The 18,685-nt window shown below is 34.9% G+C and overlaps 2 protein-coding genes across 10 annotated transcripts in view; both read left to right on the top strand.

Moving 5' to 3' along the window:
- Positions 1–18,685, top strand: part of ANKRD17 (ankyrin repeat domain 17) — a 167,864-nt gene that overhangs the window by 84,218 nt on the left and 64,961 nt on the right. For 6 of the 9 annotated variants that reach the window (XM_057729157.1, XM_057729156.1, XM_057729151.1 and 3 more), the window contains exons 4-11: positions 4,596–4,743; positions 4,999–5,146; positions 6,419–6,652; positions 9,525–9,619; positions 12,696–12,933; positions 14,284–14,475; positions 14,835–14,968; positions 16,800–16,887. In XM_057729157.1, coding sequence (XP_057585140.1) covers positions 4,596–4,743; positions 4,999–5,146; positions 6,419–6,652; positions 9,525–9,619; positions 12,696–12,933; positions 14,284–14,475; positions 14,835–14,968; positions 16,800–16,887 — 1,277 coding nt within the window. The remainder of the gene's footprint in view (positions 1–4,595; positions 4,744–4,998; positions 5,147–6,418; positions 6,653–9,524; positions 9,620–12,695; positions 12,934–14,283; positions 14,476–14,834; positions 14,969–16,799; positions 16,888–18,685) is intronic. The other 3 variants (XM_057729158.1, XM_057729153.1, XM_057729152.1) reach the window with 1 other exon arrangement.
- LOC130849904 (NF-kappa-B inhibitor-interacting Ras-like protein 1) lies at positions 1,884–3,843 on the top strand. Its single transcript, XM_057729159.1, has one exon. The coding sequence runs from the start codon at positions 2,079–2,081 to the stop codon at positions 2,559–2,561; it is 483 nt and encodes a 160-aa protein (XP_057585142.1). The 5' UTR covers positions 1,884–2,078; the 3' UTR covers positions 2,562–3,843.

The raw sequence follows: 18,685 nt of genomic DNA, 5'->3' as shown, positions 1-18,685 counted from the left end.
TTATGAAAAGCTGAAAAGAAGTAACTTAATCTAGATCAAATAGGTAACAAGTAGCAGAGCTGGGACACCAGTGTCTATCTGACTACAAGGCTGGCTTCTTAGCCAATATGTTATAAAAGACCTTTAGCTTATTTAGACGTTTTCTTTTAATGTTTTGGTGACAAAAAACTAAATGATTTCTAATTAGTCATGCCATTTTCTACTTCATGTGCATAGTTCTGACCATATTTGTTTTTATTTGTTTTATGAATGTTCAAAAAATGTCATAGATGTAGTTTCCATAACCTGAATGTGAGTTCCAGGGACGTTGTTTTTGTATGTCCTGTAATTCCTTTTATATAATTCTTTAGATTTAGTAAGAACTCAGTAAATATTTTGTGACTTGGCCTTTAAAGTTTTTCTGATGATGTTATGCAATAAAAAAATCACACCATCTTGTATATAAAACAATTATGGATAGTATAGTGAAAAATATAATGCCAAGGAAACAGCTGGAAAAGAACCATTAATACATGTTACTGTCTTCACTCTTCAGATGCTTCTTTTTTTTTTTTTTCCTTTAACTAAAAAGAAGCCATGAAACCATTTTATTTACAGTTGACTCTTGAACAACACAGGTCTGAACTGCACACACAGGTCCGTTTATACACAGATGCTTTTTCTTTGTTTCTTTTTTTTTTTGGCTGTGCCACACGGCTTGCGACATCTCAATTGCCCGATCAGGGATTAAACCCGGGCCGTGGCAGTGAAGGCCAAATCCTAACTGCTAGACCACCAGGGAACACCCAGCACGGGTTTTTTTCAATAGTAAATACTACACTGCTATACAATCTGTGGGTGGTTGAACCCATGGATGCAGAAACATGGATACAGAGATACGGAGGAACTGCATATATGGAGGTCAGACTGATAAGTTATTTCCAGATTTTCAGCTGAGTGGAGGTTACCCCTAACCTCCATGGTGTTCAAGGGTCAACTGTATTTTAGCAATTGCCTTTAAACAGTTGAGAAAATGGAAATATTCTTTTACATATGGGTTTCGAGAATAAAAAATAGCATTCAAGAATTTTTTGTGTGATATTGTTTTTATGCAACATCTTTTAAGACTGTGAAAGAGAGGTTATATAATATTAACAAGAGTGTGAATTTGCTGTTTCTCTTAACTCTGTCTTCATTCATCTAAGTTTTTATTCTTTTATTTTACCATCCTTCTCATAGATTGACTGTCCTTCTTTAGTTAACCTCAGGTTCTTTACCTTAGTTAACATTCAGTTATACTAGCCTACAATATTATTGATATTCTCCAGATATTTTTTAATGTGGTGCTTTCTGGGACTGGCAGGATACCTTGAAGAGTATATTAAAGCTAGTTCAAGCAGGAAATAGAAAAATAAAGTCACAGATTCTTTGGCATCAAAACTACTAGAAGTGATCAACAAAACAGTAGAGCATGTTTATGACAGTCATATTTGTGCAGCAAAACTTGAGAAACAATGGAGTGCCAGATTTTACATTAGTTAAATGCGGTGCCATGTGCCAGATTTAACATACCCTTTGCTCAGAAGTTTTGAAGTTCAGCTGTTGCTAGAGTCGTTCCTGAAAGGCTATTTTAAAGCTATCGCGGCCGCCGCCGCCGCCGGCGACCGTCCGCAGCGAGTCCTGGGCGGGCAAGCGTCCAGACGTCTTACCGCCGCGAGGAGTGATATCCTAAGAGAAGATGGGAAAGGGCTGTAAGAATGGTTGTTTCTCGAGGAAGTTCTGGACAAGTTGAAGAGACAAAACCTACACAAGAGAAGCAAGGTGAAATGCATTTCCCGAGGCTCATCATTCAGTCCTCAGAGCTGTAAAGAGAGATTAGCCACAGTCCTGGCTTTCAAGGAATTCACACTCCAGCTTCCGAGGGGACAGATAAGAAAAGATTTAAGGGTGAAGTGGTGTTACCTGTACAAGGCACAGGAAGAGCAGGATGGAGGGAAGTGGATAATCTGAAGAAAATCTGCAGAGCTGACATTTCAGCAGAGCCTGGAAAGGACGCGGTGTTGACCAGGTGTTTCCTGAGCTGTTGCAGTCGTTCAGGAATGGAGGACTGTGAAACAATGGAAGATGTGTATATGGCTTCAGTGGAAACGGATCGGGGAGTCAAGGAACAGTTACATCTTTACGACACCAGAGGCCTGCAGGAAGGTGTGGAGCTGCCAAAGCATTATTTTTCATTTGCTGATGGCTTTGTTCTCGTGTACAGTGTGAATAACCTTGAATCCTTTCAAAGAGTGGAGCTTCTGAAGAAAGAAATTGATAAGTTCAAAGACAAAAAAGAGGTGGCAATTGTTGTATTAGGAAACAAAATTGACCTTTCTGAGCAGAGACAAGTGGATGCCGAAGTGGCACAGCAGTGGGCCAAGAGTGAGAAAGTGCGCCTGTGGGAGGTGACGGTCATCGACCGCAAGACCCTGATCGAGCCCTTCACTCTGTTAGCCAGCAAACTCTCCCAGCCCCAGAGCAAGTCGAGCTTCCCTCTGCCTGGGAGGAAAAACAAAGGGACCTCCAGCTCTGAGAACTAAGACTTAGATGCCACAACTCTTCCTTGAATAGTGACTGCCTTTAGGTGTCTGTGAACATATTTAAAATAGGCCATTGGTATCTGCTTTTGGTCCTTAGGAATCCCCTAGGGAAGTAATTTAATTTACTTTTAGTTATAGTTATTTGTGCTAAGTTATTGCCTGATATGAAATAATATATTTGCATCCTCATTGTTTGAAACTTGTACCTGAAATTAGCGCCTTTGTTATTTATGTTATGTTGCCCTTGTCAGAAGAATTAAATAAAGTTTGGGTAGTATGCACATGAAAAAAAAAAAAAAAAAGCTATCACATCTAAGGAAATTGAATGAAAGTTCAGATAGGAAAATAGAGGAGGATGTGTACCTGAAGGGGAGAGAGAAAATGAAAGTACCTAAAAGGGAGAAAAAGTGTGTTCTTATATAGGAAATGTCTTCTGGGAGGGATTTGTCCTGAACTTACTTAAAGGTTATAGAGAACACTGAGTCTAGAGACTGTCAGTGCCTATAAAATGGAAAGTTAAAGAGACAAAATTATTAAGTGCTGTCTCAGACTTTCACTTTGGCAAGGGATAGTACAGTTAACAAGTAGACAAAATATGTAATACGGCATACAATGATATGATTACGGACAGAAGAAAATGAAAGGGGAAGTGCTAAGGCAGTGTTCGGGGTTGGAGATCACGTTGCATTTTTAATAGGGTAGTCAAGGAAATCCTTACTTAAAAGATGGCTTTTTAGCAAAGACCTGAAATAGATGATAGTGAGCTGTGCCTGAGAGAGAAGCTCTCTTGTTAGAGGAATAGCAGATACATAAATCTTGGAGTTGCAGCTTAATTAGCATTTTTGTTGAAAAACAGGAAAGCCAATTTGGCTAAAGTGGAAAGAGTAAGAGTGAGAATAGTAGGTGATGAAACCAGAGAAGTAAAAGGAGGAGTATGGGATCCTACCACTGGACCGATCTTATAAGGATTTTGACTTTTACTGTGGGTAAAATTAGAGGCCAGTGGAGGATTCTGAGCAGAGGAGTGACGTGATCAGCTTTCTTTTAAACAAGATCTCCTGGTTCCTTCATTGAAAAGAGCCTGAAGGAGAACAAGGGTAAAAACAGGGAGACTGCTTAGGAGACTTTGCCCTAATCTTGGCTAAGGATGATGTTCTTGAAACTTGGTGGTAGTGATAATAGGGGTATAGAAAAGAGGTTATCCATGGATGCCTTTAGTACCTGAAGTGACAGGGCCATGTTTTAAGAGGAGATTGTAAGAACTGAGGTATATATTTGAAATAAAGAGACTATTAAGAGACTTGGATTTAGTGTTTTTCTAAGAATGAATTTTATCTGTAAGGGAAAGAATCTTTAGAAATGTCCATAGTTGGAATTCTTTCGGGAGATTTACAGGGAAAATGCTTTAAGTTGAATTTTATGTTGTTCCACCTCTTTTTCCACACTCCTTTTGCTTGAATTAAGCCTTTGCCTTACTTGGATATTTTTCATGCTTCCCCAAAACTTGATGGCATAAAGTAATACTTCAAGCAAAGAATCTCCTTATCAATTATTCATAGATTAATCAAAATTACGTACTCACAGCTTTCCTATCTGATTTCCCTTTACTTGATTGAAGAACTCATATAAGCGTTTAAAATTAGTAAAAGTTTTACCCATTTCATTAAATTTTATAAAATTTTTCTAGTAGCTGAACAAACAGAAGTGTAATTGTAACTTGTATTTTCTTCGTGATTTTTATATACAATTTTATGTTTTAAAATTTGGAGTTCTTCCCCTACTTATAGTAAATTGGACTTTATCTTTGTTACATGACTGAAAACATTTTGTAATGTTGATAATTTTAATTCAGTGACTTTTATATGTAGATTTTAAAAACTATGAACTGAATCATTTTATTTTCTTTTTGTTATGAGTCATATTGAAATAATCACACTTATTTAGCACTACTATCCAGATTAACTTCAAAGATCAGTACTTATGCTGGGTAATTTATTCTTATATCCTGATATTACAATTTTCTTCCCCTAATAGCCGCAGTTTGGCAGAAGCCTGTTCAGAAGGAGATGTAAATGCTGTGCGAAAGTTACTCATTGAAGGGCGAAGTGTAAATGAACACACTGAGGAAGGGGAGAGCCTCCTTTGTTTAGCTTGTTCTGCTGGATATTATGAGCTTGCACAGGTTAGTATTATCAAAATAAAGCTCACAGTTTTTGTTTTGTTTTGTCTTAATTTGGCCTGTGTATTAAAGGAAATAATAAAATAAGATCAACCATCAGGCTCATTTCAAGAAATAGTTTTGTTAGATACATTTTTTGTTTATTGGCTCTTTTGTTTATTGGCTTTGTAGTATGACTAGGTGTTAACATAAATATATGTTCAAAAAATAGATGAAAATATTATTTTCTAATATCCTTTAAACTTTTTCTTTCATAAGGTTTTGTTGGCAATGCATGCAAATGTGGAAGATAGGGGGATCAAAGGTGACATTACACCTTTAATGGCTGCTGCTAATGGAGGACATGTCAAAATTGTGAAGTTGCTGCTAGCTCATAAAGCCGATGTCAATGCACAGTCTTCAACAGGTTATTCATACTTCTTTTTCAGTTTTTAAATACTGACATCCTGTGGTACTAATTAATTCACATGAAAGTGATCAATTAGTGATGCTTTTGTAATTATCAATGCTGCACATTTGTGTATGTCTGTGCATTGGGCTTAAAGTATATAGAATGTATTCTGAATGAAATTTCTCCTGTTTTGTGTATGAAGGCTATTACTTGGCCTTGGTACTTTTATATTAAACACTGGTCCAGTTAAAAGGATCATCATCTTGGAAGCCGAAAGGTATGGGCTACACCTCTATTTAGCAGGGGAGAATGGAAGGAAAGATAGAATAAGAAGGATATGCAACAGAAGGCAGGTCTGTCATTGCCTGGTGTTATTACATTGTGGCCTATAGAAAAAGGAAGTATTATGAAAACATTGTTCCACAAGAGACATAGTGTTAATCTAAATCAGTATTTTTTCTTTCAAACTTCAGCATAGATGGATTTGTATAAAAACTCTAAAATATATAAAAATATATTTTGCGCATTTCATTCATGCAAGGTTTTCAAATTTATTAAATATTTTAAACAATTTTAAAGGTCTGTAGGTTCTGGTTTGAGGGGTTTTAAGAATCCTCATTTTACCAGGAAGTTAACTTTTTTCCCCCTGTAGCATGGGAGATTTTTATGGTTAAGAAGAAATGCTTTTGATATTATTTTAACTTTGGCCACCTGTTAACTGATGTTTAAAGTTGTAGGGAAAACAATACGTGATTAAAAGGAAGAGTGTGAGGTATATCTATATATGATGAATGATTACAATCCAAGGAAAAAATAAAGCTTGGGAAACATTTCTCTGATTAAAGTTAGAATTAATGTAACTTTTTTCTCATGTGAGAAGTTAGTTTCAGAATTGCTTATTGGTTCTTTTATAACTCTACAATTCTGATAAGTGTATCTGATTTTCCACATGTATTTGACCCTGATTTTTTTTTGGGGGGGGTACACCAAGTTCAATCATCTGTTTTTATACACATATCCCCATATTCCCTCCCTTCCTTGACTCCCCCCCCCCTCGAGTCCCCCCATCCCTCCCCGCCCTGACCCTGATTTTTAAATGGAAAAAAATAGGGAGTTTATTTCAGTAAGATAAAATGTAACAAAGAAAAGAATTATATATATAAGTGTAATGGCTTAATTTGTTAAGGTTATAGTCTCCAATTTCAGTTTTTCTCTTTGATACTAAATAAACCTCCATTTTATTTTGGTATTTTATGTTAATATCTTTGTTTTTCTTCATTAAAATAGGCAATACAGCACTTACATATGCTTGTGCTGGAGGTTATGTAGATGTTGTAAAGGTGCTCTTGGAATCCGGTGCTAGTATTGAGGACCATAATGAAAATGGTCATACTCCTCTTATGGAAGCTGGAAGTGCTGGACATGTGGAAGTAGCCAGATTGCTGCTAGAAAATGGGGCTGGCATTAATACGCATTCCAATGAATTTAAAGAGAGTGCCCTTACGTTAGCTTGTTACAAAGGTACAGTAAAGAACTTTTTTTTTTTAAACAAGGTTTTTTAACTCATGAAATGATGGTTACTTCATATAGTTTGGTTACTCACTTAAAAAATAAAATGTGGTAACAGTATATAGTATATTATAAATAAAAGTGTTTAAAGTGTTTCAGAGTTTAAAAGTTTAATATAAAAAAGTTTAATATATAAACTTTATATATTACACTTTTCAAATATACACTCAATATTATAAATATTGTCAATGAAAAATAACTTGATCCAGTTGTTTTAGCAGAAACAGTTATTTAATTTTAATATACACTGTACTTTTTAATGGTTTTGCTTGTCAAGATATTTTGCCTGGTTCATACAAAAGAATCCTATTGAATCCAGAGTATTTAGCCTGTAAATTTAAAGTAAATGCAATAAGAAGCTAGAATGAGGGCCTTCCCTCGCGGTCCAGTGGTTAAGACTCCACTCTTCCATTGCAGGGAGTGTGGGTTTGATCCTTGGTTGGGGAACTAAGATCCCACATGCTGTGCGATGAAGCCAGTAGGTAGGTAGGTAGGTAGGTAGGTAGGTAGGTAGGTAGATAGATAGATAGATAGATAGATAGATAGATAGATAGATAAAATCTAGAATGATTTATTAACAAGAACTATTTAAGCTATTTCTCATGATATCAAGAAGAAGGGAGAAAAATTGAAGAGAAAGGAGGATATATAAAAAGAAAAATGAAAAGTGGTGTGGAGGGAGTTTGTATTCAAAAGAACAATTTTAGAGTATCCTCAACACGTTTAATAAGGTTAGAAGGAAGAGCTGGTTGAAACTGAGAATACCTACCCAGATATAGCTGTGCAAAGGGGGTACATAGAATTCTAAATGATGTCAATCAACCTGAAAATATTGATAGTAGAGTAAAATATCTTCTTTTGGGGATGCCGAGATAATTGTCTGGAAAGATACTTGTCTTCAGCTAGTTAGTGCTCTAGATTCTAGATTCTAAAAAGATAGCCACAGAGCCAGACATTTTTCAGAATCAACCTTTATGACAGATAAATGGCTATAAACTAAAAAACTTTTTAAGAAGAAAATTACATGAAATTTTATATCTGCATAGCCATTCACTTCATTGTTTTCTGCCATCTATAGCTGTGTCATGTTTGTATCATAAAATAAGTGGTACGTTTTTGACCCAGAGGCATCAAGAAAAAGCTCTCCAAGACAAGGTACAAAATTTAAGGAGGCACTCACTCTCAGTGGCTAAATCTTCAGGTACATCAGCTTATGAGTGACTGTCTCCTTAAATTTTGCACCCAGGGCTTTGATTCCCTCCCTTGTGTTGGCCCTTCTGTTGTTTTGTTTCATTCTATCAATATTTCAGAGTGGCCAAGGTTTTGTTAGGTCTTTGGAATGATTTCACTTATAAAACATGGCTAAAATAATCCTTAGACGCATAAGTGACTACAATTTAAGTTAAATATAAAAATATGCTCTAAAGGACTTTTATCTCGTGTTACAGATAATTCAGATTAAGGGTGCTTAGAAGCACAGCTGAGGTCTCTTTGGTCTCCATTTCTGTTTAGTAGTTAGGCAGAGGTTGATCTTCACTGAAAGCAGAGGAATTAAGCCTTGGGGCAGCCTCTCCAGGGCAGGTTGATTGGGTGGCTTTCTCTTACCTTTTCACAAATATTTTTGCAACTGAAACTGGCTCCATTTTACTACTGAGACCCAGCTGGCCAGTGAGCTTTGAGATGGGGCTATATATAACTACTCTTTCCTCTCTCCTTTGCTTGTAGCCCCACCCTGCTGAGGTTGGGGCTTGCAGGCTTTCATTAGAGAAACTGGGTATAGAACTGAGCTGGTGGAGAACATCTCTACTACTTCCAAGGATCCATGGACACTCTTACTTTCCTCTATTTCTGGTGAGGTCTCGTAGGATACAGATTGACAAGAAGGAGATGGGGAAGGGATAGATTTCAGGCTGAGACTAAACACTGATGTGGATCTTTGGGAAGGGAGAATGACAGAGAGGAAGGAGAGGTAGTTTGTTAGTGAAAACAAGGTATGGCAGATGCTACGCTTATTCACCAAAGTTAATTTTGTTTTAACTGTTTATCTATGATTCCGTCATCCACTCCTTCCCTCCATTCCCAGTTGAGTGAGAATTGACTGCAGCTCATTCCAGATAAAGTTGGAAAAAAATTAGTCACTTTTCTATTGTTCCTTACATAGTATCTGAATTCCTTTTTAAAATATAATTTATGTTCTTTGTAACTACTCATATGGTAGTCTTTATCTGAACTGAAGCATATGGTTTATTTGAAACGACATAAATACATGTTTATGTTTGTATATATATATGTATGTGTATATGTATGTTTATATCTAAATAAATGAATAAATGTAGTGTTGTTTCAAGAATATTTTTATATATACGGTTTCCAGCTTACAAGCAGGTTGTTCCTAAAATGTCTGTGAATTAGTTATGAAACTTAAAGCTCATTTCCTCATAGAAATAACTTAAGTGATGATTATCATCACAGGCTACTAGTTCACAAAAGCTAATTTAGTCTATAGTATAAGTAACTATGACATGCCTGGGCTCTAAAAAGGTTGTAGCGGGGATATTCTGGGTGTTGCATTTTAGTGCCACCTTTGCTCACCTGCAGCAAAGATTCTAATAACAGCAGTTTCTAGGGTAAAAGAGTAAGGAGCAGAACAGCATAGAGCACTTGTATATTTGTGTTGGGCAGTCAGGGGTGGCTTGCAGCTGACTTTAGTATCATGCTAATAAATTTATTGCTGTAAGTTAACTGTAACTTCAAAATATTGTAATTTAATTTTTTTGGAATAAGAAAATATTTTTTTAAGTAATCTTATAAACTTTTGGTTTAGGACATCTAGAGATGGTGCGATTTCTTTTGGAAGCAGGCGCAGATCAAGAGCATAAAACAGATGAAATGCACACTGCTTTAATGGAGGCTTGCATGGTAAGATTGGTGAAGTATATACATGAAATATATTTATATATTAGGTAGAGACAGAGCCAGTGTATAGTGAGTGCCATTTCCTTGGGTTCAGAGATTCTGTTTATCATGACTTATAGTGGATTAGAACCTCAGCTATCTGATTTATCAGTTTTGAGAGCCAGTTATACAATATTAACTTTTATCAGAGGTGCTTTCTGAAGCTTTGTAGCACTACCTTCATTTTCTTAGTCTCACATAACTATACTGGTTTTATGTAATTGGCAAAAAATGTGACTTTTTAAAAGATTGATCAAGGATACTAAAGATGAGAACATAATCCACAGAGTATGCACATAATACTAAGTATGACATGTTCATTAAACCCATAATTTAAAATTTATGAAAAAGTTGAAATTAGAATATTATTTTTATTACACGATTCTCCCTCTTTCATTCTCCCTTCCCATAGATCCCTTCCCAAAGATTCTGTCTTCCCCAGAATCCTCTATCATGGTCTTTTCTCAGCCTTGAATAACTTTTTTTAAGAACTTTTTTTAGTTTGTACTTGAAAATGTATAATAATAGTACTCTTAAACTTTTATATCTCAGTCTATGACTTGTGGCACAGAAGTGAACCAGAATAACATTATAGACAGATTTATGACAAAAACATACCAATTGTAAAATAAAACCCAAATTAATTTTTTCTTGTCTCAACTTCTCTTCAGCGAATGATTATTGAAAGGATGTTCAATTTTTATTACTAATTTAAAAAAATATTAGGTAGCCATTTAAGACTTGAGTTATTTTTGTTTTTCTTATTGCCATACCAGTGTTTACTTTAGTAAATTATTCTTTTGAATAAACAAGTTTTCTTGGAGAGTTTTGAGTTCCCTTTCTATTAAAATGAGGATAATATCCATCTCTAGGGTTGTTGTGAGAATTAAATGACATAATGTGTGTAAACCACATCAGTAATATCCCCATGATGTGGAATTTAAAACATCCTTGCCACCTCCATTAGAGAAACAACCTATATATAGATTAAGAAATTAAAGTGGAATATTCTGTAGACCTACTCTGCATGCAGTGGAAGTAAATGTTATAAGTAGATGAAAGATACTAATAGGGGCCATATGTTTGGAGACTTGCAAAGGGATTGAGGTTTTAAACCAGACTTTAAAGGAAATGTAGGAGTTGACTATTTATGGAGGGAGAAAATTCTGAGCTAAAGGAACAGCAAAGTAACCATAGTGATAAAACATTAAAGTTGTGTAATATAGCAGGTACCAAGGCAAAAATGGGCATGATGTGCTTAAAAGAAGATGAGATGTCTGTGAGGTAATATAGAAGGACAGAGTGTATCAAAGGAAGAAAGAATGGAAAAGTGAGCCTTGTAGGTGCCAGTAATTAGGAAAGCTGTGAGAAAGGGAGACCAATAAAAAAGACAGAGGATGTCAAAGGAGAACTTCTTGTTTTTTTTCTTAATTTTCACTGGCATTTGATTCTTGAACAACAAAGGAAGTACCTTGTACATATTGTGTTCCCCTTTCCCTAACACCTCATGCTCAATTCCCCCACTCTAAAAAGTGTTGCATTTTTCTTTTTCTACCTAGTCAAAAATTTGTCCTTAAGATTTCTATGAAAATCCTACTTTCTCTTTCTAAACTTTATCCTTTTAGCATTTAAACTTATACTATACAGTGTTGAGAAGAATGTGTAATCTGCTGTTTTTGGATGTAATGTCCTATAGATATCTATTAAATCCAGCTGATTTATTGTGTCATTTAAAGCTTATGTTTCCTTATTAATTTTCTGTCTGGATGATCTGTCCACGGGTGTAAGTGGGGTGTTAAAGTCCCCCACTATGATTTTGTTACTGTCGATTTCCTCTTTCATAGTTGTTAGCATTTGCCTTACGTATTGAGGTGCTCCTATATTGGGTGCATATATATTTATAATTGTTATCTCTTCTTCTTGGATTGATCCCTCAATCTTTATGTAGTGTCCTTTCTTGTCTCTTGTAACATTTTTTATTTTAAAGTCTATTTTATCTGATATGAGTATCACTACTCCAGCTTTCTTTTGATTTCCATTCGCATGGAATATCTTTTTCCATCCCCTCACTTTCAGTCTGTATGCGTCCCTAGGTCTGAAGTGGGTCTCTTGTAGACAGCATATATATGGGTCTTGTTGTTGTATCCATTCAGCCAGTCTGTGTCTTGCTTGGTGCATTTAGTCCATTTACATTCAAGGTGATTATCGATATGCATGTTCCTGTTACCATTTTCTTAATTGTTTTGTTTTGTTTCTGTAGGTCCTTTTGTTCTCTTATGTTTCCTGCTTAGAGAAGTTCCTTTAGCATTTGTTGTAAGGCTGGTTTGGTGGTGCTGAATTCTCTTGGCTGTTGCTTGTCTGTAAAACTTTTGATTTCTCTGTCAAATCTGAATGAGATCCTTGCTGGGTAGAGTATTCTTGGTTGTAGGTTCTTCTCTGTCATCACTTTAAATATATCGTGCGACTCCCTTCTGGCTTGCAGAGTTTCTGCTGAGAAATCAGCTGTTAACCTTATGGGAGTTCCCTTGTATGTTACTTGTCGTTTTTCTCTTGTTGCTTTTAATAACTTTTCTCTGTCTCAAATTTTTGTCAATTTGACTACTATATGCCTTGGCGTGTTTCTCCTTGGGTTTGTCCTGCCTGGGACTCTCTGCGCTTCCGGGACTTGGGTAGCTATTTCCTTTCCCATGTTAGGGAAGTTTTCAACTCTAATACTCTTCCAGTATTTTCTCGGCAGTGTTGATATTATCTCACAGTAATCTCTTATTACTGGTTTTCTTTTCCTGATGGTTAATAAGCTTTTCGATTGAAGATACTTTTCTACATATTTTGTATCCTCAATTTCTGTTTACTATGAGAGTAAATACTAAAGAAATATATTGTAGATAGGTCTTAATAAATACTTGCTTAACTATTAAATGTAAATTTATTAATTCTTATTTGAATTGAGAGCAGTAAACGTAATTGCATAGCAATTATGAAGTATTTAAAAATTTTTTTTAATGATGCTGATTCATTTTTTAAATTTCATTGTAATCAGGATGGCCATGTTGAAGTAGCTAGGTTACTTCTTGACAGTGGTGCCCAAGTGAACATGCCTGCTGATTCATTTGAATCACCATTGACTTTGGCTGCATGTGGTGGGCACGTGGAACTTGCGGCTTTACTTATTGAAAGAGGAGCTAGCCTGGAAGAGGTCAATGATGAAGGTTATACACCATTGATGGAAGCCGCTCGTGAAGGACATGAAGAAATGGTGGCATTACTTTTAGGCCAAGGTAACCAATACCAATCAAGACACTAATGCATAAATGTGTAAAATGTAAGATTATAATTTTATAAAATTGAATTTCATTACTTCATTTTTCTAGTAGACTCGTAATGTGGTGCTGTTGCAAAAACTAAAGATAAAGTATTTGCTTTGAAAATGGTTCCCATACTATGCTAAATAAAATCAAATGGACTTCTTTAATATTTAAGAGCTTTCAGAGTGATTGTATGCTGTATGAATAAAAACAGAACTGGGGGTGGGGTAGGTTGTTGGTTATGAAAGGACATATATGAGATTCTTCATTTCTGCAACTAATATATTGAGAGAGTGCCTCTTAGGGTAGAATACCTATTAATAAATATTTGATGTTTCCAGTGATTCATAAAGTACAGTATGGGAAATCTTGCCATAAGGAATAACTTGATGAGAATGCACGTATAAGAAGTTATCAAGGAGCTCAGTACACAGTGGGCTTCTCTTTTGGGAAAAGTGAAAGTTACTTTACTATATTAAGATACCTTAAGTTTAGAAGTAATATCCCATCTCTATCCATATTTATAGCCTGATTTTATATCTCTTTTAGTAGTAAAGATTTTGTTTGGACAAATTTAAATTTAAGAGGAATGGCACATTTTTAAAACACCTTTTTACTGAGCAGTAATATTGACTAGGATTTTAAAAACATAATTTTTGGAGCAGACTTCTTCGGTTTGAATCACAAATCCAGTGCTTGTTGGTTTTGTAACTTTAGGCAAGTTTCTAACCTTCTGTGCCTCAATTTTGTTGTCTGTAGGGTTGTTGTGAGAGTCTGTAGGTGTCTAGAAGACTTTTAGAACACTGTTTGTCATATAGTGCCTGTTAAGTCTTAGCTGTGGTGATGGTGGCAGTAGTGATGATGATAATGTTGTTACCTTGAGCAAGTGAATCTCAGTTTCCTTAGCTGTAAGAATGGAGCTAACAATAATATGTAAAATGCTTTAAATATTGCCTGACAAATAATAGCATATTAAATATTATCTATAATTATTTTCATCAACATCTTTATCATCATTATTTTGAATCTTTATAACAAGGGAATGTGGCTTATTTTCTAAGTCCTTAAATCACACGACTGATACCTTCTGGCTGAATAAATCTTATTCCAGCAGTGTACATCAAATGTGGACCAGTAGATGTGGTTTTGATCGTTTTCTTTATTTTTAACTGCCTCCTTGAGAGGGGAGAGGTGCTTTATCATTTAGTGAATTAATATAAATGTTCATTTTTGAAGTATAGTTTATTAGGAAATAATCATGTTTTGCTTATCTCTGGAATTAGTTCATGACTTTCTTACAAGTAATTAGAATCTTTATTTTAGGAGCAAATATCAATGCACAGACGGAAGAAACTCAAGAAACTGCCTTGACTTTGGCTTGCTGTGGAGGCTTTCTGGAAGTAGCAGACTTTCTAATTAAGGCAGGAGCTGATATAGAACTAGGGTGTTCTACCCCTTTAATGGAAGCTGCTCAAGAGGGTCATTTGGAGTTAGTTAAATACTTATTAGCTGCAGGTAGGTATTTTTGCATTTGGGAGTTTTTTTTCTCAACATGATTTATTTAAGTAAAAATATTGCAGTGCAAATAATTTTTTTTCTGATATATGATGCACTGAATCTGTATAGAAAAATAATATAAATTTTTATGTGTATTCTGAATAAATAATTTACCTTATTGCTGTTTGAAGTATCTGCAGTTTTAATTTTAGGCAGTAATCTATTTCTAATTTTTTTTCTTTTTTGCTTTTAAAGATGCTGACAATATTCTCTATTTCTAGAAATGGATAAGGCTATTTTGTCTAATTTGAGGAGATATGGCTTTTCTAGAAGAAATTTCAGTATCCACATTTGTGTCTTATGATTCTTTTATTAAGGCTGTGTATCTAACACTACTGCAGGAGCTAATGTTCATGCAACAACAGCAACAGGGGATACAGCACTAACATATGCCTGCGAAAATGGTCATACTGATGTAGCAGATGTCTTACTTCAGGCAGGAGCAGATCTGGTAAGCTATGTCACTTTTTAAATCTTAATATTTAAAACTAAGACAAGAAATTAATTGAAAATCCTATGGAGATTATAGGCAAAAGGTATTTCTTTACTTCTAATTTTATGTTGGCCTTTTTTCCATTCTTTATCTCATTTAGTCATTTTTTTTCCCTATGCTGTTTGGTGTCCATTCTTATTTTCCTTGTTAGCAGGACTGTCCAATCTATTACTCCTTTTCCCATTACAAAAAAGGGAAAATTTTGTGTTTGATATGTTAATAATTAATTGTAATAATTAATACAAAATTTCTCTTAAGTACTTAGCTATTTTTAGAAGCTTTTCTGATTTGTTATAAAAAGGTAAATATGGCTTAGAGGCATTTCACCATACTTCAGGAAATGAATTGAACCTATACCATTCAAAGCATTACTAAATAAATTATTAAAAAGATAAGTATTCAATACATAATATTTTCCCTCAAATAACTTTTAATTTAGTAAGAAGGATGAAATACTGAGGTCATTACATGGTAGGTTATAAAGAGATGTCATAGGGAAAGGACAGACAGTAAAAAAAGCTCAGAAGAGGGGAAGACATCATCTGAGATGTTATTTTATATAAGTACAGCCTGAGAGGTAGGAAAGAATAAAGCAGTTGTGTGTGGGGAAAACAGTCATTCTTCCAGTTTCACCTGTGAGGGAGAAGAAAGGTAGGTTTTAGTTAAAACGTAAGCACCCATGTGTTCATGGCTTTGAGATTATTAAGCTAATGTGTTTTCCTGCAGAAGTTTATAGTTTATGACAGAAATTCACATGCAGACAGAAACAGACTCGTCAATTAACTGGTTTCTTAAACTTAAAATTTATTTAACTTCTTTTTCCTCATTTATGAAAGGAGAGGGTTAAATTAGATTACTATTGTGGCCTCTTTCAGCTCTGCCTTTGTTGGTACAACTCATGAAGAACTTATGATGCACATTATATTCTAGCTAGTTATGCACATATTTCTCTTATTAGGTTTTGAGCTTCTTCAGCTTAGGAACTGTATTTCCAGTGTTTACCATGGCGACTATGAAACATACGGCAATGTAATCTTACTTAGCTGATTGCAATTAAAACAACTTAGTGTATGACTTAAGAGAAAAATCATCAGATATAGGTGTAAAAGATATTGACATATAACATGCCTTATAAAAGGTATTTTTTTCTCAAACCTTTATACTGTAAGATCTGAAAATTTTTCCTATGCTGATATTCTGAATTGCAAGAATGCAACTGGTTATCTATCCTTTTGAAACCCAGAAATCTCTGGTAATATCATATAATTGATGGTATTAGAGATATTTAAATTATCACTAGCCTTGTTATTTTTATGTAAGGTGAAATAGAGATAATGGGAAGTCTATAAAGACGGAGAGTGATGTGCTTAGAGAAATTCATTCTGATGGGATACAAACTTACAAAGAGAAAATCACTTGTGGTGGAGGAAGATAATGTTGATAGTGTTGATCGATTGGAGAGGGCTTTGCTAGCGTACCATTCACTGTTCATGTTCCACAATCCTTTTTGTAGAGAGAGAGTGAAAAATTACCTGGATGGATTTAGATGAGGGCATAACAGTCATATGAATATAACTCCATTTCTTAATTTATCAATATTTCCATAGAACATGTATCTAATTTGAGATTGCTTAAATTAAAAAATGTATTCCTTGATTTACTTTAAAGCATATTATGTAATATATTTAGATTCTGAAATTAGTCCATTTTGTTTCCTTTTGATTCTCATGAAAAAGAAAAATTGTTCGCTAGAAATTAAATATCAATTAAGTCTGTGTTTTTTAAACAGGAGCATGAATCTGAAGGTGGAAGAACTCCTTTAATGAAAGCTGCAAGAGCTGGTCATGTTTGTACCGTTCAGTTCCTAATTAGTAAAGGTAGGTTTGTGTAAGTAGTTTTTTTCCAGAGGTATCTATCCTCTGCCCTTGGGTACTAAGAAATTTAGAGGAAAAGGACGTTTCGAGTTGTATTACATGGTGGAGGGATGCTACTGAGATTTTGTGAGTGGGTAGTTAGTTGATAAACATCCTGCAACACAGAATCATTCCAAACAGTGAAGAGTTGTCATACCAAGTACCACCCTTGTTGAAAACATTTCAATAAAGAAAAATATCTCTGTAAAACTTCAAGGATTTATATAGCTTGAAGTGTCTTCTGTTCATGTAATGATGTATCTTGAAACCTGGAATTTTATATTGTTTCTGCCACTGATTAACTTGAGGGCAGGTCACTTTTTTACTTTATGTTTCCTTGGGCCTAAGTTTCCTTCTTTGTAAAATATAGAGAGGTGGTCATAAATATAGCACACACACCCCACCTCCCAGAAGGCTTAAAATTGAAATGGAACAAATATTTCAAAAACACATTTTCATTTATGGTCATTTATTCTACTTTGAATACCAAAATCCTTAATAACAAAAGTAGCATATTTCTTCCTTTAAATTACTTCTTAGGTATTTACTATATAAATTCAATTGAAAGTTCTTCATAAACTTAAATATAGGAGATTAGAGGGCTTCTCTGGTGGTGCAGTAGTTAAGAATCCACCTGCCAATGCAGGGGACACGGGTTCGAGCCCTGGTCCGGGAAGATCCCACATGCCCCAGAGCAACTAAGCCCATGCGCCACAACTGCTGACTCTGTGCTCTAGAGCCCCCGAGCCACAGCTCCTGGGAGCCCATGCACCGCAACTACTGAAGCCCACACACCTTAGAGCCAGTGCTCCGCAGCAAGAGAAGCCACTGCAATAAGAAGCCTGCGCACTGCAATGAAGAGCAGCCCCTGCTCTCCACAACTACAGTAAGCTGGCACGCAGCAACAAAGACCCAACGCAGCCAATAAATAAAAATAAATAAATAAGTAAATATTTTATAAAAATATAGGAGATTAGAGGTTTCATTATATTCTTAAGTATAGGAGATTAAAGATTTTACTTTCAACTCAACATTGGTAAAAGTGAGACTATGTAGAACATATGCAATTAAAAAGGCAATATATGCCATTTCCTTCTTACCAAAAATACTAAAGTTTGATATTGTTTGTGGATAAAGAAAATAAATCAGAAATAACTTACTGGTCAAATTATTTTAGGCAATTTGAACACTTCTGTTTATAAATAACTCAGTATTCTCAAGAATGAAATTATTTTCAGTTATCATCTCCTCTCTTCTTTGGTTAATTTTAATGAATCTGATTCCAGTTTCTTCGTGCTTTTTTATTTCCATTTCCCACATGCCTAGCACAGTGCTCCAAATCAGGGGTGAATTGATATTAAGGGGGAAATATACCTGTTTTCATTCTCAGATATTTCCCAATGAAAAAAGATAATACTATTACTTCCTGTTTTTTAATTCACTCCATATTTGGCCTATACAGGGCAGTGTGGTTTATTTTTTTATTGGGTTTTAGTCATCTTTCCCACTGAAGATATTAAAATGTGGATAAAATTTTATATTTTACTTTTTTAAAAGGGTGATTGTATTAGGAGTAATATATACTTTTATCCTTATCTTTTAATGGTACATACTGAAACATTTATGGATGAAATTATATCATGTTTGTCTGGGATTTGTTTTGGAATAATTTAAGGTGGGAGAGGAGAATGGATGTGGGTATATATGAAATGAGATTAGCCATGTTTATAATCATTGAAGCTGGGTAATGGGTATGTGGGGC

This window comes from Hippopotamus amphibius, chromosome 3 (genome assembly GCF_030028045.1).
Source record: "Hippopotamus amphibius kiboko isolate mHipAmp2 chromosome 3, mHipAmp2.hap2, whole genome shotgun sequence".
In the NCBI taxonomy this organism is placed as follows: Eukaryota; Metazoa; Chordata; class Mammalia; order Artiodactyla; family Hippopotamidae; genus Hippopotamus; species Hippopotamus amphibius.
The sequence above is the reverse complement of the archived record's forward strand: the minus strand, read 5'-3'. Positions and strand labels throughout refer to the sequence as shown.